General features: G+C 40.7%; 1 protein-coding gene across 1 annotated transcript in view; it reads right to left on the bottom strand.

Moving 5' to 3' along the window:
• Positions 1 to 22,439, bottom strand: part of LOC309550374 (uncharacterized protein) — a gene marked incomplete at its 3' end in the record, with an annotated part of 214,372 nt that overhangs the window by 36,112 nt on the left and 155,821 nt on the right. The window contains exons 11-12 of the mRNA XM_082250769.1: positions 8,279 to 8,472; positions 396 to 558 (exon numbers count right to left, since the gene is read on the bottom strand). Of these exons, the coding sequence (XP_082106895.1) occupies positions 396 to 558; positions 8,279 to 8,472 (357 nt within the window). The remainder of the gene's footprint in view (positions 1 to 395; positions 559 to 8,278; positions 8,473 to 22,439) is intronic.

Consider the following 22,439-nt stretch of genomic DNA (forward strand, 5'->3'; position numbering starts at 1 on the left):
TACTGTTTCAAACTCAGTGATTCTGTTTTTGAGTACTTTTTACATTTTTTTCTGACATGTTGGTGTTCTATCTTTCACTTGGATGTTATAAGTTGCACTGAGTAAATACAGCTGGATAAAACAAAATCTGTATCTGTCTTTGTTTCAGGCTGTAAAGCAACAAAATGTGATTATTTTAAAGGGGGGTGATTATTTTCTATACCCACTGTATGAACATGTGTAACCTGACTTCCTGCAGGGCTGCATTCACAACACACCAGTGAACCAACTGAAACAATGGTGTTAAAAAAATAAAATAAATACACAATATTTCTTACTTATCAGAATCAAAAGAGAGGAAAAAATGAGTGGTAAAAGTCAAGGAAATAAAAGAAAATGTCACAATGTGACATTACCATGTCCTTTGGTGATTTCATCGAAGAGGGGAATCATCGGTCTTCCGGAAAACTCATCAGCATGATTTACCAACGCATCTTTTACTGTCTCATATCCACAGAGGATCACCATTTTTTCCTCTCCTATCTTGATACTGTACACCGGACCATACTTCTTAGAGAGCTGTAATTGGACCAGATGTCAGTAATATAAATATATAACCAAGCAGAAATTTCAAAAAAGTTACATCTTTGAATAATGTATATAGGGATGGGTGAATGTTCTGGGGTTTGATTTGCAGAGGGACTTAGCATCAAATCCCATTAAAATCTAAGGGAAGCAAATCTTGTTAGTTATGGCAATTTTTGGGACTAATAGGAAAAAGAATTCTCAAAATAAAGCATGTACCAATGTAGAAAAAGAAATACCATAACCTTTCTTGCAGTTTTGAAGGCAACATTGAGAATATACAAATTCTTTAAAATGTTTGTTACCCTAAATAACAAAATGGATCTTTTTCCCTTAAAGCAGGGGTCTTCAAACTATGGCCCTCCAGTTGTTCAGAAACTGCAATCCCCATCATGCCTAGCTATGTCTGTGAATGTCCGAGTTTTACAATGCCTCATGGGACGTATAGTTCTGCAACAGCTGGAGGACCATAGTTTGAAGATCCCTGCCTTAAAGCATGTTATACATACAGCACAGTGCTTGTGCTGTGTAAATTTGGCCCCCTGTATCACCTGAAAGACCCGGCTGATCGTGCCTGGCTATACCCCCTCCCCCCTTGTAAACTGACCATGGTTTATCAGCTGTTGCGGAACTATGCCTCATGGGACGTATAGTTCCGCAACAGCTGGAGGACCATAGTTTGAAGATTCGTGCCTTAAAGCATGTTATACATACAGCACAGTGCTTGTGCTGTGTAAATTTGGCCCCCTGTATCACCTGAAAGAGCTGGCTGATCCTGCCTGGCTATACCCCCTCCCACCTTGTAAACTGACCATGGTTTATCATGGCTGCTGGGCCCTGACACAGTGGTCAGTTTATGTGCCTCCATCATCCACAGCTCTCCCTCCGCTCTCCTGTGTCTCCTGTGTCCTCCTTCACCCCTCCTCTCCCTGCCTGTCAGCTCCATCCACTCCACAATCCTCCCTTCCTGCTGCACTCAAATCTATACTAAGATCGCGCCTTCCCCTCTGTTCTATAACGCTAAGTGTCCCTGTGCCTGTGCTATACAAAAAAAATGCAAATTATAGCTTATATCAGAGTGTCTCAAGGCACTCACGGGACACCTCGACTCTCTCTCTTCTCTCCTCCCCTCCTCCCCAGCTGACATCAGTGGGAGTGCTCGGCCCTGCTGTCAGTCGGGCAGAGGAAAGAGCCAAGGAGTCACGTGAGCGCCGGAAGACGCTATGATATAAGGTATAATCAGCATTTTATTTATACAGCACAGGGACACATAGCGTTATATAACAGAGGGGATGGCATGATCATAGTATAGTGGCATAACAACCACTTTAGGCAACAAGCATGTTACTGAACAGTTTTATTTTCATGGACAGTCTTAGAAATAGCGTACACCGGCTGGAACTGATTTGTTTTTCTTCGACAAATGGCATGGCTTACATACAAAAGCACCTCAATCTAAATCATTGCAGTCAAAAATAGCTTTTTCATGTAGTTTTAACAGTAACACATGCTTTAAAATTGGCCAGTAGTGAGACAATTTTTATCAGGGATAATAGGCCTAACCAGTGTATGTTTAACTTTTATTTTTACCAAGGGGGTGGAAGGCAAGGGAAATGCAGTAAATGTGACTGATACAACCAGATGGAGTTTGGGTGCACATTGTGCTCAACCTCTTTGTGCCAGCGGTATGCAAATATGCAGCCTCTCGGGCGGGTGGGCCCTGACACGCAGAGACCGCATATTTGCGTACCAAATGTAAACAAACCTGTGTCGGGAGAGTACCAGTGTCTTACAGAAGGCAAGTAGCAATTGGGAGATTTCCGATCATGTGACCACTGTGACAGCCAATCATGGCAATCACATGTTCATAAACCCCACCCCGCCTCCCAGCATTAGAAACCCCTTTAACGAACCAGGAGCATAACACTCCCACCACCATGCTTGACTGTAGGCAAGACGCATTGTCTTTGTACTCCTCACCTGGTTGCCACCACACACGCTCTACACCATCTGAACCAAATTGGTTTATCTTGGTCTCATGAGACTACAGGACATGGTTCCAGTAATCCATGTCCTTAGTCTGCTTGTCTTCAGCAAAATGTTTGCAGGTTTTCTTGTACATCATTTTAAAAAGAGGCTTCCTTCTGGGATGACAGCCATGCAGATCAATTTGATGCAGTGTGCGGCGTATGGTTCGAGCACTGACAGGCTTACCCCCCCCTACCCCTTCTACCTCTGCAGCAATGCTGGCAGCACTCATATGTCAATTTCCCAAAGACAACCTCTGGATATGACGCTGAGCACGTGCACTCAACCTTTTTGGTCGACCATGACGAGGCCTGTTCTGAGTGGAACCTGTCCTGTTAAGCCACTGTATGGTCTTGGCCACCATGCTGCAGCTCAATTTCAGGGTCTTAGCAATCTTCTTATAGCCAATAACACTAAATTTACCACACCTTCTCCCCATTCACACATGAGACCTTGTAACACTAATGAGGGAAAATCGTTAATGGGGCCCAATTTGGACATGTTCACTTAGTGGTGAACTCACTTTTGTTGCCAGCGGTTTAGACATTAATGGCTGTGCGTTGAGTTATTTTGAGGGGACAGCAAAGTTACACTGTTATACAAGCTGTACACTCACTACTTTACATTGTAGCAAAGTGTAATTTCTTCAGTGTTGTCACATGAAAAGATATAATAAAATATTTACAAAAATGTGAGGGGTGTACTCACTTTTGTGAGATACTGTATATAAAACAACAGGTCCCAGTAGCAGAAAAAATAGCTCTGCTCACATCTGGTCATCTTAATAGGGTATATTGCACCTGTTGCAAAAATAGACCAAGACCAACCTCCACATGACAGTGTCCATATCAGTGATTGTCAACTTCCAAAGTAGAGAGGGCCTTCAACATCACTAAAGGGCTATTGTTCTTGAACCCTTATCCTATATAATCACTGTAACATTGGATTTTGATATAAATGTATATTATCTTTGTGCTGACACTTAGTGGAAAATCAGTGTTGCCATAACTTGGTATTTATGTCTGCAAATGGTATAATCCAGATTCCCTGTATGTTGTTGCTAGTTGGTTTAGTCCATAGATTGACCCCCCCTCCCATCTTCTTCGTGTTCTCTCAGTTGTTTTATTATTATACAGGATTTATATAGCTCCAACAGTTTTACAACATCATTAGGGCAGACAATACATTTACAATACAAGAGGAATCAGTTGGCTACCAGCCTTTATAACAGGCATAAGGCTTGGAAGATTATTGTATCTTTACACTTCAAATGACCTGTAAACATTCAATTTACTGAATTTTAACAAGTAAAACTACATTGGATTAAACTGCCATGTCTTATTGGAGAGTTGAGCTGTCTGTGGAGGGTGCTTATGCAGAAGGTGACCATATTGGATGCACAGACAGAGGGCTAAAGGAGGTATGTTAGTGCATAACGTGGTCCTTGAAGCACAACAAGTGGCACATAATGTTCAGTATATGTAATACTAAAGCAGATACTGCAGACATACTTGAGGGAATGGCCAGATTGTTTAACTGCTACAGAGGCTGCATATGGCTCTTTGGGCATCAAGGTTTATATTATCAAAATATATGGATCTCATGTATGCACATAGGATGTAGCTGAGGAAGAACCTCAACAAGTATGAAAGAAAACTTCATACATAGCTAATTGCTAACATTTTGTCAACTCTCTATATACAGTTGGACATACAGTACATATTGTATATGTCCAGTGAGCTTTTGAGACCTGCCCAATTTAGCTTTGTTGACTACATAACACCCTCCCCTCCAATGTTATGGAGATAAGGGGAAGGTGATGGTGTTCTGTAGCTATAACACACTTCCTTTACTAGGGCAACAACCCTGCTACTTCATATATACAGTACATTTAGTGAGCGATATCATGCTAAAACAAAAATTGTGTTACTGGTAGGACCACCAGGTAAAAATTAATAAACAAAAAGTCTAAAAAAAAAAAAAAAAAACGACTGCAGCCACAATATCTGAGAAAGAATAAGCTACAATATATTACATTTTTATTCTAATATGTTGCATTTCATGGTTTAGGTATACTTTAATCTTGGAAAACCCAAGCAACTTTCTTTGTCAGTTGGGATTTATATATATATATAAAGATGCAAAAATAGATAATGTCATATAGACATATAGATAAGGTTAATTTATATGTCATGCAATAAAAGCTCCAGTGAATTAAAGCAAATAGATTTAAAAAATTGCAAATAATACACAGTAATAGAAAAAAATAGCAAATAATACACAGTAATCATAGCATAGCATGTCTTAGGTTTTTGTAAATTGATGCCATTGTATATTGTTTTCCCGGTCTGCTAAAACCGTCAAAAAATAATTATGCATTAAAGTCTGCATAAATATGTTCCTTTTTTAATGGGAAATAAGCATATCATTTGGCACAGACTGCCTAGATCAGGCTGTAGGTGAGTTGCCTAGTATAAGTTAGTTAGTCATGGCTGGCCCAGGCTGGTAAAGGGTCAAACCTGTATCTGCAGTTTCCGCATTTTCTGGGCTCTGCCTCTCTCCCTGTAAATAAAAAGGGGGAAGGGCACTACTGCACAGGGAGCAGTCTGCATGGGAACAGACACAGAAAAGACACAGCATGTAATCTCCAGCTACTTCACAGAGCTCTTAGGGGGGCTAGAAACAGACATGAGAACAGGAGCCTTGCTGAAGTTTTCTGAGACCTGTGGTCCACCATCGGAGTGCCAAAATCATTAGGATACTTGTGGTAATGGACACCTCTACTTGAGTTTTCCCAATATTGGACTTTCCCCAAAAAGATTTGATCTTTGCAGGTATGCTGGGGCAGCCACAGTTAGGTATAGTTAGGAGAAGGACATTTATACATTTTACACATGTTCTGCTGAGTTCTCAGTAAAAGCTGTTTTGAGCCTTGTCTGACGTTATTCAGGGGGTGCATTTTGGGTCTTGGCGTATCCCTAAACAACCTGGGTCTGTTAAAGCACTATGGGGTACGTGTAACTCCACTACTAAGGTTAACCTACTAAGGCTAAGAAGAGGAAGTACTTGCCATGGGTAACCAAAAAGAAAAACAGCTATACCGTGCCTTGCGAAAGTATTCGGCCCCCTTGAACTTTTCGAACTTTTGCCACATTTCAGGCTTCAAACATAAAGATATAAAACTGTAATTTTTTGTGAAGAATCAACAACAAGTGGGACACAATTATGAAGTGGAACGAAATTTATTGGATATCTCAAACTTTTTTAACAAATAAAAAACTGAAAAATTGGGCGTGCAAAATTATTCAGCCCCCTTAAGTTAATACTTTGTAGTGCCACCTTTTGCTGCGATTACAGCTGTAAGTCGCTTGGGGTATGTCTCTATTAGTTTTGCACATCGAGAGACTGAAATTTTTGCCCATTCCTCCTTGCAAAACAGCTCAAGCTTAGTGAGGTTGGATGGAGAGCGCTTGTGAACAGCAGTTTTCAGTTCTCGATTGGATTCAGGTCTGGGCTTTTACTTGGCCATTCTAACACCTGGATATGTTTATTTGTGAACCATTCCATTGTAGATTTTGCTTTATGTTTTGGATCATTGTCTTGTTGGAAGACAAACCTCCGTCCAAGTCTCAGGTCTTTTGCAGACTCCAACAGGTTTTCTTCCAGAATGGTCCTGTATTTGGCTCCATCCATCTTCCCATCAATTTTAACTATCTTCCCTATCCCTGCTGAAGGAAAGCAGGCCCAAACCATGATGCTGCCACCACCATGTTTGACAGTGGGGATGGTGTGTTCAGGGTGATGAGCTGTGTTGCTTTTACGCCAAACATAACGTTTTGCATTGTTGCCAAAAAGTTTGATTTTGGTTTCATCTGACCAGAGCACCTTCTTCCACATGTTTGGTGTGTCTCCCAGGTGGCTTGTGGCAAACTTTAAACAACACTTTTTATGGATATCTTTAAGAAATGGCTTTCTTCTTGCCACTCTTCCATAAAGGCCAGATTTGTGCAGTATACGACTGATTGTTGTCCTATGGACAGAGTCTCCCACCTCAGCTGTAGATCTCTGCAGTTCATCCAGAGTGATCATGGGCCTCTTGGCTGCATCTCTGATCAGTCTTCTCCTTGTATGAGCTGAAAGTTTAGAGGGACGGCCAGGTCTTCGTAGATTTGCAGTGGTCTGATACTCCTTCCATTTCAATATTATCGCTTGCACAGTGCTCCTTGGGATGCTTAAAGCATGGGAAATCTTTTTGTATCCAAATCCGGATTTAAACTTCTCCACAACAGTATCTCGGACCTGCCTGGTGTGTTCCTTGTTCTTCATGATGCTCTCTGCGCTTTAAACGGACCTCTGAGACTATCACAGTGCAGGTGCATTTATACGGAGACTTGATTACACACAGGTGGATTCTATTTATCATCATTAGTCATTTGGGTCAACATTGGATTATTCAGAGATCCTCACTGAACTTCTGGAGAGAGTTTGCTGCACTGAAAGTAAAGGGGATGAATAATTTTGCACGCCCAATTTTTCAGTTTTTTATTTGTTAACAAAGTTTGAAATATCCAATACATTTCGTTCCACTTCATGATTGTGTCCCACTTGTTGTTGATTCTTCACAAAAAATTACAGTTTTATATCTTTATGTTTGAAGCCTGAAATGTGGCATAAGGTCGAAAAGTTCAAGGGGGCCGAATACTTTCGCAAGGCACTGTAGCAATCAGCTGTTTGGAGTGGTACCTGCTTGGATGACAAGTCCTCTGGTAGTGAGGGGGTCAGTGCTCTGACTCCCTCCCTAGCTGTCCGTCTCCTCTGGTTAATGGTAGCAGACCGGCCTTACGGAGGTCTAAGACCTGATCACTGGGTACGGGAAGGAAAGCATTAACATAGGACACGTATGAGACCTGTGCTATGTGACGGGAAGCTGCCTTAATGTTCAATTCTGCACATGATTGCAGCCTCTGCATTGATTGGAACATTCTGTGCAAAATATACCTCCATGTGTATGGGTGCAGTAGGCCACGCCCACAAGGCGGCTTTGTCCACCAGGGTTCCATGGAATCCTAGGATTCCTCTAGAGCAGTGATGGCAAACCTTGGCACCCCATATTTTTTGGATCTACATTTCCCATGATGCTCATGCACTCTGAGTAGTTGAACATCATGGGAAACCATCTGGGGTGCCAAGGTTTGCCATCCCTGACCTAGAGGTTGCTAGGGGTTCCTCAAGCAGTGCAAAGTGGAAGATCGATCTCCCACCTACAATCACCACCAATGTAAGGGGGCAATTTCCCACTGATATCCAATGTAATAGGTCACTTTCACACTTATGAGTGTAAAGGGGGCTTTTTTCCATAGACCACCAAAGTAAGGGGGCATTACAACTTTCAAAGGTTGTTTTTCTTTTCTTATTTATGTATTTATTTATTTTATTTATTTATTTTTATTTTATTTAATTACTATTGCTGCACAGAGCAGGGGAGTGTTGTAAAATAGTCCACTTTGGGTGTCAAATACCCTAGTTATGGTAATTTCTTTATTTCTATTTAAAACATTCTACAACCTAATGATCATGTACTTTGACCTGATATGTAATTTTTTGCCCAGGGTTCCCTGAGACCTCAAAATTATTTCAACTGCGTCTGGTCCTTTTCTTGAGCATATTCTGTAGATGCCATTATTACCTCATGAAATGATTTATACGGCTTCTTCATGTTTAGGATGTGCATGTTTCCGATGATCGGTAAAGGAGTGGGTCCAGGAGGAAAGTTGGGGGTCCCTCTTTTCCATCCATAAAATACAATGGCCAGAAACACACAGAGAATAATGGATAGAACCATTGTAATTGGGTCTGGGACATTCATTGTGTCAGCAAAGTCTGATCAAGACAGAAAAGAAATGTTGGTCAGGTTACAAACTTAAAAAATCATCAAACAAAGCACCGATTTGAACTGGCAAACAGCTAAATACACAGTTGAAATAGATATATGCAAATTGCTTTACGTGCCAATGGATTTGTTGTAATTTGTTCAGCTACTCATGTAACCTGGGAACCTCTGCAGGACAAAAAAAAACAGGCTATGCTGCAGTTAAAGTAAACCTGTTTCAAACCCAGATAACTCAAATAGAGTATAACGTTAAGTAAATGCAGAGGATACAAGATTTCTATAGATGGTTCAGGATAACCTCATTTGCTGCTAACAGGATGAACTAAAAGATAAATATGTGGAATTGCTGCAACCATTAAGCACACTAAAGGATCTAAAAAAATAAGGTGTATTACATTGGTGCGCTGTCCCTTTAAATGAAATGAACTGAATTAGTGCTGTGTATGCTACATGTACAAAGCTCCAGTCCCGTCTACTCCAAAATGTGAACAGAATATAGAATTAATAAATCCAATATCATATAATATACCAAACAACTTATTTTGATTAATACAAAAGTGGTTAACAGACATATATATGTGTGCCATGTGTTACTTATCACCCACAAAGTTAAATGTCTTATAATAACAAATCAACTGTCAATGGTCCACAAGTTTTACCTTTGTGAAATAAAGTACACAAATCTTTGGTAGTGATACAACATGTTCCAGTGCCAAATTGTTCCAAAGTGCCACCAATCTGCCACTAAGCACAGTGCCAGCTCACAAGCTACCCTGAGGAAGTCAAGTGACCAGTGACGCAACGCATTGGGTGGAGCCAATGATGTCACTTCTAGTTTGGACGCGAGATCGAAAGCGTGGCAGGAGCCTGCTGTTTTACTGTACAGAGACATTTTTATACTTCTGTGAGTGCATTATAACTATAATAAATGGTTGAAAACATCTTAATGTGTTGCACAATGAGGTTGTTCTTATTCTATGCTTAAGCTAAACTGTGAGAGGAGGCAGCAAGGTCCAGTCTCTTAAAGGGACCTTGCATGTGGGCACTAACAGCGGAGGGTAGACCTGAAAGGACCACACATTGACCACTTCCAGACCACCCGCCGCAGTTTTACATCGGTATTTTGACGTTAAATACCGGGGTTATGGCAGCAGATAGCAGCCATAACCCCGGTATTTTTTTAAACTGCCGGCCGTCCTCTTTCACATAAGGGTATTCCCAGCAGTGGATTTGCTATGGGAACACCCTTATAGGTGGCGGGAGAGATGCCCCCCCCTCCAGCCGCTTCCCAGTCATTTTCCTTGCTTACCGGACCCGCTGGTAGTGTGGAAAATTATTTCTATAGAACCATGCTTTTCTACAGAGCTTTACAAAATAAATGGAGACAGTACAGGCACAATGCAAATCTATACAAGAGGATCACGAGGGCCCAGTTCATGAGAGTTTACAATCTAAAAAGGAGAGACAAGTAGTGCAAAAGGTAATAACTATGAGGGATGAGCTGCTGGAAAAAGTAGAATCAGATTTTTTAGGTGGAAGCGGCATAGGCTTCCCTGAGGGAATATGTTTTTAAGAATCATCTAAAAGTGGCCACAGCAGAATAAACAGTACATGGAGAAACTAGAGTAGGGAGTTCCAGAGGATAGGAGAGATTCTGAAGAAGTCTTGGAGGTGAGCATTGGAAAAGGTGATGAGTAAGCTAGAGGGCAGGAGGTCTTGGAAGGAGAAGAGGAGATGGCTTGGGGGACATTTTGAGATGAATAATAAACACTAATGAAACCATGCTTATGGAACAAATAAACATCAAAAAATGACCAGTTGCTAGCATGCTAAGAGATATTTGACAATAAAAGTGGTTGGTAAGGTTATTGAGTCTGTCAGTAGCATTTGTGGTAGACTGAAGGGTGGGATAGCCAGTGTAGAGGTAAGTCAACGTAAAAAAAAGCTGTAATATCCGAGGTGAGAGGTAACAAGGAGTGATCTTGATGGAAAGTCAAGGGAAGGGACATGAGAGGAAGAAATACCTTAAGCTCAGTTTTTGAAAGATTGAGTTTAAAAAGTAATTGAACCCAGACTATAGAAAACTCTCATTACATGCTAAATAACAGAGTTTTCATACTCGCAAAGCCACTAAAGCATTCATTTTGTCGAGAGCTTTTTTTTTTCATGCAGACCTTCTATTTTCTCTAAATAGTTTGCTGTTAAAACAATGTCATTCATTTCCTTTTTGATCCAAGACAGGCAATGTATTTTACAGCAAAACTTTGTACAAGCCAATCATTTAAAATAATCGGAAAAAATAATGGATTTTAAAGAGTAACTCTACTTTTTCTGAGAAAAAAGTTACCCCCCTCTGGGTGATCAATATACATTGCAGGGATTTTAATAAATGTTGAAGCAGGTTCCTACCTTTCATTACACCAGACTAATTACAGATTCTCAACTGGTTTCAAATATCAACTGGTGGACTCTCAGCAGGGTCTACATCTCTTTGGAAGTATTTACCCCTTGTCACCAAAACTGAAATTCCTATTGCAGGGAATGCCTAAAACTCGACTTGCCTTAGTACAGACTTTCTGGAAAAATAATTGAGTTAATCACATAAGCAGGTAATGATATTTCTGGGGGTGTTCTCTACCCCAGCCAGGTACAAAGCACCAGGTTGCCATATTGCATTGGATTTTCACAGAAAATTGCAGCAGCTGCAGATTGAAAAGGCAAGCAAATTTTTAATAACATTAAATTAAAGCATGGCTTGCGTAGTAATGGTATATGGTATATGCTATAATATGAAGACTGTGTCCACCAGATGAGCAGTTATTTACAGGTGTCCACTCTCTCTGCAAGTCAGCCTACTTCCGATCTGCCTTGTTCTGCATGGGTCAAATAATTAATCTCTATTTCCAGCTGTTAAATCATAAACAATATAATGACAGCCTACCTCTAAACTATAAGAGCACTTTAAAAGTCTTACCTAAAAGCCACCTTTGAGACAAACTTCAGCCTTTAGATGATTCTCATTTACGCTCAGTGTGCAATGGCGTTCCACTTCACAATTTCAAAAGTATTAAGGTGATATCAGGTTTTATTTAACCTGCAATAGAACAAAGGGCACATTGCATAAGACCTAGTTTTTTTTTTTTTCTATGAAATATGTGTATCCTGGCCAGGGAACTCTAAGGTTACAACCAAAGACAAAGTACAACAACACAAATAATTTAGTGTATATATACTACATACCGCTCCATTACCTCCCAGTTTCAACAGGAGGAGTAAGATAAAGACATTCAATTCTTGTAAATGGTCCTCTGAATCCGAGAAGGCTCGTTAAATTTAGAGGCAATCCCCGGGTTACAAACATCTGACTTACAAACGACTCCTACTTAGAAACGGAGGGAGACAACCGGAAGTGAGGAGAAATCTACCCCTAGGAAGGGAAATTCACTCCTGTAAGAGTTATCATGAGAAAAAGGTGTCTCTACTGAAGGTTTATCACCAATGCTTGTTTCCACAACAACCCAAAATTTTCAAAAATCCAATTGTCATAGGGGCAGAAAGTTATTTTTGTGAAATATGTGTATCAGGGAACTCTAAGGTTACAACCAAAGAAAAAGCACAACACCACAAATAATTTAGTGTATATATACTACATACCACTCCATTACCTCCCAGTTTCAACAGGAGGAGTAAGATAAAGACATTCAATTCTTGTAAATGGTCCTCTGAATCCGAGAAGGCTCGTTAGATTTAGAGGCAATCCCCGGGTTACAAACATCTGACTTACAAACGACTCCTACTTAGAAACGGAGGAGAAATCTACCACTAGGAAGGAAATTCACTCTTGTAAGAGTTATCATGAGAAAAAGGTGTTTCTACTGAAGCTTTATCACCAATCCTTGTTTCCACAACAACCCAAAATTTTCAAAAATCCAATTGTCACGGGGGCAGAAAGTTATTTTTGTGAAATATGTGTATCAGGGAACTCTAAGGTTACAACCAAAGAAAAAGCACAACACCACAAATAATTTAGTGTATATATACTACATACTGCCCCATTACTTCCCAGATTCAAACTGTTCAACAGGAGGAGTAAGATAAAGACATTCAATTCTTGTAAATGGTCCTCTGAATCCCAGAAGGTTCGAAAGATTTACAGACGGTCCCCGGGTTACAAACATCTGACTTACAAATGACACCTACTTAGAAATGGAGGGAGACAACAGGGAGTAAGAGGAAATCTACCCCTAGTGTTGGCGTTAACCGCTCCAAGCAATATACTTGTGCACTCGACCTGGTTGGGCTCTGGACTCTGAAGGCCTGGAGGCCACTCTGATAAAACTCAATACACAGGCAGCATAGGTTCGTTCAGAAGGACCTAATATCCGTTTATTTCTTACAAACTTATATACTAAAATATTGTCATAGGAAAACATTGAAAGACAAAATGCGCCCAGTGTCCCTCAGACTACGTATTTAGATTATACATGACATGTCATAGGACTTTTGGAAGTTAACAGAAAAACTAGACTGTTAGGTCTCACTTAGATCTCACTTAGATCGAAACTTGTCTGGAACGTTCAAAAATAATATTTCTGTGAAAACCACTAAGTCTATAACCCATAACAATGTATTTATAAAGGACTGCATGGGCAAAAATCTAATGCACAATACATAAATTAAGAATACAGTAATCTTATAGAATGATTTTTATACAAAATGGTTGAGCTACGGCTCAAGGTCCATATTCCTTTCACCTAGGAAGGGAAATTCGCTCATGTAATAGTCATCATGGGAAAAAGGTGTCTCCACTGAAGGTTTATCACCAATCCTTGTTTCCACAACAACCCAAAATTTTCAAAATCCAATTGTCAAAGGGGCAGAAAGTGAGGTGCAATCTTTTGAACAAGGGTACAGACAGCAAAACAAAAGTCACAGGGGTGTTAAACCTTCCCTTTGCTATCCAAAAAACTTAAAATTTTTATTTTTTTTGGCTGGAACTACACTTAAAAAATTTACCTGTTCCGACCTACAAACAAATTCAACTTAAGAACCATTCTACAGATCCTATCTTGCTTATAACCCTCCCTGCCTGTAATTGGTTTTATATTTGACCTGAATATGCAATGCAACAAAAACATTTTGAAGATAAGCAGCACTTAAACTGCACAGTGGCAGTAAAAATAAAATGGCAGAAAGGAGGACAGAGTAAAAGTTGGTGCCTGTGCTGTGGACATGTTTATGCATGTTTGCATCTATCCATTATGAACCTCCTACCTTGACTAGTACTGCAGAACCTCCTCTGCAGTCTTCCACCACACATGCATAGGGGTGCGCAGGGGGTGTGCCGGCACCCTAATCACCTCATGAGGCTCAGATTCCCCCTGCTGACATTTCACCAAAGCCCCCTGATGGGGCTCCTAGAAAATTGTAAAAAAAAAATAGTATGAAATTAAAATAGTAAAAATAAAAAACATAGAAACATAGAAACATAGAATGTGTCGGCAGATAAGAACCATTTGGCCCATCTAGTCTGCCCAATATATCTGAATCCTATGAATAGTCCCTGGCCCTATCTTATATGAAGGATAGCCTTATGCCTATCCCATGCATGCTTAAACTCCTTCACTAGCTAATAAAATGGATGAGTTGGAAATATTGGTACATGAGGAGGACATAGACCTTGTGGGAATAACAGAGACTTGGTTCGACCCCTCACATGACTGGCTGGCCAATATCCAAGGGTATTCGGTGTACCGGAAGGACAGGGTAGGAAAAAGAGGGGGAGGGGTATGTCTCTATGTCAAGAACAATATAAAGGTGATAGAAAGGAGTGACATTACGGATGGGATGAGCATGGATTTAGAATCTGTGTGGGTTGAACTCCATAGGGAAGGAGAAAAGGGGAAAGTAATTGTGGGGGTTTGCTATAGGCCACCTAACCAAGGGGAGGAGGTAGAGCTGGAATTCTTAGCACTAATGAGTAAAGTGGCAAAATTGGGATCAGTCGTCATATTGGGGGACTTCAATTATCCCGACATTGACTGGGACGAGGGGACTGCACACTCACAGAAGGCCCGCCTATTCACGGAAACCTTACTGGATAATTACATGTCACAGTTGGTGGATTCTCCGACTAGAGAAAATGCAGTCCTGGATCTATTGATCACTAATGACCCAGACCTAATCTCGCAGGTAGGAGTCCAGGACAATCTGGGCTCTAGCGATCACAGGATGATCACATTTAGTATAAATAACAATATAACAAGGCAAGTGGGGAACATAAGAACCCTAAACTTCAGAAGGGCAAACTTTCCAAAATTGTACTCATTGATGGAAAGGGTAAACTGGGACCAAACCCTGGGATCCCTGACCACAGAGGAAAAATGGGAATGCTTTAGGAACATATTAGGCAAAGGCATCTTGCAGTGCATTCCTATGGGAAATAAATTTAGAAGAGACAAAGCCAAACCTGGCTGGCTAAACCGTAGCGTCAAAAAACTTATTAGGGGAAAAAAATTGGCCTTCAAGAAGTATAAATCAGAGGGCACAGTATCGGCTTTCGAGCAATACAAGGAGGCAAATAAGAAAAGTAAACAAGAAATCAAGATGGCTAAAATCAACTTTGAGAGACAAATAGCGGAGGATAGTAAAAAAAACCCAAAGAAATTCTTTAAATATATCAACAGCAAAAAAACTAGGGCAGAGCATATTGCACACATAATTAACAATGATGGGAGGATGGTTACAGAGGACACTGAAAAAGCAACCGTGCTGAATGCTTTTTTCTCGTCAGTCTTTACACAGGAAACGGAGGGGTACACTGACCATGACTGTTTGGTTAGTAGTAATACACAGGACTTGCCACTATGGCTAACAGAGGGTGAAATCAGGGAAAGGCTTGATAAACTCAACACAAACAAATCACCAGGCCCGGATGGCGTACATCCGAGAGTACTCAAGGAACTCAGTAAGGTTATATCCAGACCACTGTTCCTGATCTTTGCTGACAGTATTAGGACAGGAGATGTACCAGGGGATTGGAAGAAAGCTAACGTGATTCCGATATTCAAAAAGGGCCAGAGGCATATCCCGGGAAATTATAGGCCTGTCAGTTTGACATCAATAGTATGTAAACTTCTGGAGGGGATGATAAAGGACTATATCGTAGAGTTTGCTAAAGACAACAACATCATCAGCAGTAATCAGCACGGGTTTACAAATGGGCGTTCTTGTCAAACCAATCTATTAACATTTTACGAGGAGGTGAGCTGTGAGCTAGATAGGGGGAGACCAGTGGATGTGGTGTACTTGGATTTCGCTAAGGCGTTTGATACAGTTCCCCACAAGCGCTTAATTTATAAAATAAGATCTGCAGGTATCGACAGCAGGGTTTGCTCTTGGATACGGAATTGGCTTAAAGGGCGTGTCCAAAGAGTGGTAATAAACAGCGCATACTCAGACTGGTCTGAGGTAGTAAGCGGGGTGCCCCAGGGCTCAGTCCTGGGACCAACCTTGTTCAATTTATTCATAAACAACATTGAGGTCGGGATCAGTAGTTCGATATCAGTTTTTGCAGATGACACAAAATTGGCCAGAGCAATAACTGCACAGCATGAAGCAGATATCCTACAGAATGACCTGGACAAAATTACAGAGTGGGCAACGACATGGCAAATGAGGTTTAACGTGGAGAAGTGTAAGGTTTTGCACTTGGGGACTAAAAACATAAAAGCACAATACACGTTAGGAGGGGAACCCTTGGGGGAATCAAAAATGGAGAAGGATCTGGGAGTCTTGGTTGATGATAGATTAGGCAACAGCATGCAATGTCAAGCGGCAGCTGCCAAAGCCAGCAGAATATTGGCATGCATAAAGAAAGGAATGTATTCCAGAGATAAGACTATAATCCTTCCACTTTATAAAACTCTGGTCCGACCGCATCTGGAGTATTCTGTCCAGTTCTGGTCGCCAGTCCTCAGGAGGGATGTGTTGGAGCTGGAGAGAGTCCAGAGAAGAGCAACTAAACTAATTAGGGGATTGGAGGACCTTGACTATGAAGAGCGTCTACAATCGCTCGATTTATTCTCCCTGGAGAAGAGACGTCTGAGGGGGGACATGATAGCAATTTATAAATATCTTAATGGGGATCCCAGCTTAGAAAAAAAGCTGTTCATTCGAAGGGATTGCATGAGGACTCGAGGGCATACAATGCGATTAGAGGAGAAGCGTTTTAACCTCAGGCAACGTGGGGGTTCTTTACTGTCAGGGCTACAAGATTGTGGAATTCTCTACCACAAGAGGTGGTTTCTGCGGGTAGTATGGTGGCTTTCAAAAGACTCTTAGACTTACATCTCAAGGATCAGAACATTCAGGGGTATGTGAGATGATTACAGCCACACACACCTACACAGGTTGAACTGGATGGACTATTGTCTTTATTCAACCTCACCTACTATGTAACTATGTATGTAACTATGTATGTAACTTTATTTGCAGCTACCACTTCTGCAGGAAGGTTATTCCATGCATCCACTACTCTCTCAGTAAAGTAATACTTCCTCATATTACTTTTAAACCTTTGCCCCTCTAATTTAAAACTGTGTCCTCTTGTGGTAGTTTTTCTTCTTTTAAATATGCTCTCCTCCTTTACCGAGTTGATTCCCTTTATTTAAAAGTTTCTATCATATCCCCTCTGTCTCTTCTTTCTTCCAAGCTATACATGTTAAGGTCCTTTATCCTTTCCTGGTAAGTTTTTTCCTGCAATCCATGTACTAGTTTAGTAGCTCTTCTCTGAACTCTCTCTAGAGTATCTATATCCTTCTGGAGATATGGCCTCCATAAGCACTTCTCTCTTTCTACTGCTTATACCTCTCCCTATACATCCAAGCATTCTGCTGGCATTTCGTGCTGCTCTATTACATTGTCTTCCCACCTTTAAGTCTTCTGAAATAATTACTCCTAAATCCCTTTCCTCAGATACTGAGGTCAGGACTGTGTCAAATATTCTATATTCTGCCCTTGGGTTTTTACGCCCCAGGTGCATTATCTTGCACTTATCCACATTAAATTTCAGTTGCCAGAGTTCTAACCATTCTTCTAGTTTTCCTAAATCCTTTTCCATTTGGCGTTTCCCTCCAGGAACATCAACCCTGTTACATATCTTTGTGTCATCAGCAAAAAGACAAACCTTACCATCGAGGCCTTTTGCAATATCACTTATGAAGATATTAAACAAAATTGGCCCCAGTACAGATCCCTGAGGTACCCCACTGGTAACATGACCTTGTTCTGAATGTTCTCCATTGACTACAACCCTCTGTTGTCTGTCACTCAGCCACTGCCTAATCCACTCAACAATATGGGAGTCCATGCTCAATGACTGCAGTTTATTGATAAGTCTTCTATGTGGGACAGTGTCAAAAGCCTTACTAAAATCTAGATATGCAATGTCTACTGCACCTCCACCGTCTATTATTTTAGTCACCCAGTCAAAAAAATCTATAAGATTTGTTTGACATGATCTCCCTGAAGTAAACCCATGTTGTTTTTCATCTTGCAATCCATGGGATTTAAGATGTTCCACAATCCTATCCTTTAATAGGGTTTCCATTAATTTGCCTACTATTGATGTCAGACTCACTGGTCTATAGTTGCTCGATTCCTCCCTACTACCTTTCTTGTGAATGGGCACGACATTTGCCAATTTCCAATCTTCCGGGACGACTCCTGTTACTAATGATTGGTTAAATAGATCTGTTAATGGTTTTGCCAGCTCACCACTAAGCTCTTTTAATAATCTTGGGTGTATCTCATCAGGACCCTGTGACTTATTTGTCTTCACTTTAGACAGCAATTTTAGAACGTCTTCCTCTGTAAAGACACATGCATCAAATGATTCATTAGTCATCCTTTCAAGTGGAGGTCCTTCTCCTTCTTTTTCTTCTGTAAAAACTGAACAGAAGTATTCATTAAGGCAGTCGGCTAGCCCTTTATTCTCTTCTACATACCTTCCGTCCTTTGTTTTTAATTTAGTTATTCCTTGTTTTAATTTTCTTTTTTCATTTATATATCTGAAGAATGTCTTATCCCCCTTTTTCATAGACTGAGCTAGTTTTTCTTCTGCCTGCGCTTTAGAAGTTCTTATAACTTGCTTGGCCTCTTTCTGCCTAATCTTGTAGATTTCCTTATTTTCATTGCTCTGGTTTTTTTTACAATTACAAAATGCTAGCTTTTTATTTTTAATGATTTGGGCCACTTCTGCTGAGTACCACAGTGGTCTCTTCCTTTTTTTTGCTTTTACTGACAAGTCTAATGCAATTTTCTGTTGCCTTCAATAATGCACCTTTTAAGTAGTCCCATTTCTCCTGGACTCCATGTAATCCTTTCCAGTCTGATAAGGACTCATTTATGACTAATTTCATTTTTGAAAAGTCTGTTTTTCTAAAATCTAAAACTTTTGTTTTTGTGTGGTGTGACTCTTTCACAGTTCTTATATTAAACCACACTGACTGGTGATCACTAGATCCCAAGGTTTCGCCTACAATGACATCATATACCGAATCCCCATTTGTGAATACCAAATCCAAAATGGCCTCCCTCCGGGTTGGCTCCTCAACCACTTGTTGCAGAGACAACCCCAGTAGGGAATTTAAAATATCTGTACTCCTGGTAGAACTTGCTATTTTGGTTTTCCAGTTTATATCTGGAAGATTGAAATCTCCCATAATGATAACTTCTCCTTTCATTGTCATTTTAGCTATTTCTTCAACTAGTAGATCATCTAGTTCTTTAACTTGACCAGGTGGTCTATATATCACACCTACACGAGTTACTGCATGATTAGCAAACTGCAACGTAACCCAAACTGACTCTATGTTGGCCTCACCAACTTGTATTAGGTTAGATTTAATGCTATCTTTCACATACAGGGCCACTCCTCCTCCTTTCTTGCCTTCTCTGTCTCTTCTGTATAAAGAGTACCCTGGTATGGTTATGTCCCAGTCATTTCTTTCATTAAACCATGTCTCCGTAACAGCCACTAAATCTACATTCTCAGATGCCATTATTGACCCAAGTTCATTGATTTTTTTACCTAAACTGCGAGCATTTGTAGACAGGACTCTGAGCTTATCATTTCTTAACCTCTGTGCTTCTGACCTGTTCTGGCATTGTTTCGGGGGGCAATTGGACTCTTGTATTTTCACTCTTTTGCCCCCCCTTCCTAGTTTAAATACTATTTCGCAAATTCTTGGAGTTGTTCACTAAGTACATTTGTTCCTTTGAGAGAAAGATGCAAACCATCTTTCTTGTACAGTTCCTTTCTATTCCAAGTAGAGCTATCATGAGAAACAAAGCCAAATCCTTGCTCTTGACACCATTTACTAAGCCATATGTTGAACTCCTTTATGCGCCTCTGCCTATCATTCTGAACATTATGCACAGGCAGAACTTCAGAAAATGAAATGGTGGATGCAAAATCCTGTATGTCATTTCCAAGTGTGATAAAAGATTTTTTCACCTCTGACACTTCATTGCAAGCCAGGTCATTTGTCCCTAGATGGACAAGAACATCCACGTCCCCTTCCTGCTTTGCTTGCTTAACAATATTAATAATACGTCTTCTATCTCGCCTAGCAGTAGTAGCACCAGGGAGACATCTCACAAAACCATTTTCTTTAAGCTCCACACTTCTTATGATTGAATCACCCAGCAACAGCTGCTTCCTTTGAGACTTCACTTTATCTTTTTTGTCCTTGGCTGCAGTCTTGCATACATTAGACATAGGAGTCGATGGTTTCTCACCCTCTGTGCTTGAGTCCATATCCATGTTGTCCTTACATTCTGAGAGTGCTGCAAATGAATTTTGGAGAACCACCGACTGTGGGACTTGTCTTCTATCCACTAATCTAAGTCTTCCAGAACCTACAGTAACCCATCTGCCATTTCTGGTGGTCCTCTGTGGCAGTGGCATTGCAGCAGTCCCAGCTGGAGTTTGTTTAACAGATAATTTAAATATCTCTGATTTAAAAAATGCAATTTCCTGCTGCAGTAAGGAGAATTGCCTACAGATCTGACAGCATCCGAATCTCCAAAGAGTGGAACATGAAATAAATGCACAACAATTCCTGCACTGAACCAAGTCTGCCATTTTAAAGAGGAGAAAAAAAAATAAATTGTAAATTTAAGTCAAACAAATCTTACCTTTTTTTTCGTTTTCCACCTTCCAGCCTACCTCCTGACTATCTACTGCAATATCTCTTCACTGTACTTAAAATGGTGTACTTAAATGGTGTACTTGCAGCTAATTGAATTAGGCCAGCTAATTAGTATTTCTCTATATATACACACTCCTTCACAGCTCCTCCCCCAGCAACAATTGTAACACCTTAATGGGCTAGTCTCATTAGCAAATGCAAATAGCAAACACCTGACCAAATTCCTTTCCCCTTCTCAAGCAATAGCCAGCAAAAAATACAGATGAGTCAGTTGCAAACGCCAAGCCAATTTCTTGCAGTATCTATTCAATCTCTTCAGTTTCCTGCAATATCTCTTCACTGTACTTAAAATGGTGTACTTGAATAGTGTACTTGCAGCTAATTGAATTGTATGACAGGAACATAAAAGGTAGCGCGTTTCACGCTAAGGTCAGCGCTACTCAAGCTCTGACATTAGCGTGAAACGCGTCAAACTACGGTACTTAAAAATCGCCATGAACGACGAGCGGAGGTCTTGTTTTAGAATTGTTGCTCTCGCTCTTATGATCGTGGCGATAACTCACATGTGTGTTTTGAACACCTTTTATATATGTGGGCGTGACTTGTGCATGCGCTCGCTTTTGTGCACGTGCTCGAAGGGACGCGGCGCTTTAAATGTTTTTTTTCCTTATTTGTTAACATCCCTTGTAATAGAAATAAACAGGACAGGTCTTCTCAAATGAGAGATCTGGGGTCAAAAGGACCTCAGATCTCTCATTTACATTTAAAAGCAAAAATAAATATATATATATATATATATATATATATATATACATTTATATATATATATAAATAATTTTTCTTTTGCTAGTAAAAAAAAATTGTCCCTTTAAGGCCATTGGGCAGAAGTGACGTTTGACATCGCTTTGGTCCTCCAGGGGCATGGTGTCGAGTGGGGCCCATCTTGCCCCCACTCAACTTCCTGCCCATCTGTGCACAGAATTGGATCCCTTTCGCCCGCTACCGACGGCGATAAATGGGAAAAAGGACTGAGAAGCAGCAGGAGGGGTGGGGGGCCATAATAGTGATCCCGCAGCGAATCCGCCACCAAGACCACTTTAGGCAGATTCCGGATCTGGAGCTTTGGCAGCTACCTGCTGCCATAACCCCGGTATTTAACATCAAAGTACTGTTGTAAATACACGGTGGGTGGTCTGTAAATAGTTACAAATATAAAAAATATAAAAATAACAAACATGTCTATACTTACCTGCTCTGTGCAATCGGTTTGCACAGAGCAGCCCCGATTCCCTTCTTCTGGGGTCCTCCACTGGCACTCCAGGCCCCACCTCTTCATCGGGTGCCCCCACGGATAGCCGCTTTTCCCTGGGGACACCCGTGCGGGCTCGCTACCAAGTCCCGCGTCCATTGACACAGGCATCGGGACTCGACCTGCCCCCCTGCTCCCGTGTTACTGGATTTATTGACAGAGCCACTGGCTCCTGCTGCTATTAATCTGTCCAATGAGGAGAGAGACAGATGCTGGAGCCGCTGAGCTTGTGCACATCGCTGAACCGGCTCAGATAAGAAAAAGGTGGGGGGTAGGGTCTTGGAGGAGCTGAAGCATAGAAGGTTTTTATATTTTTTGTATTAAGGTGAAAAACCGTGAGGCTTTACAACCACTTTGAATGAAAATAGCTTACTTGTGCATGGAAAAAAATTTAATAAAACAGTGTATAGTTCTGGTACATACAAATATAATT

Source organism: Pelophylax lessonae (genome assembly GCF_965119305.1).
Source record: "Pelophylax lessonae genome assembly, chromosome: 3".
NCBI classification, from domain to species: domain Eukaryota; kingdom Metazoa; phylum Chordata; class Amphibia; order Anura; family Ranidae; genus Pelophylax; species Pelophylax lessonae.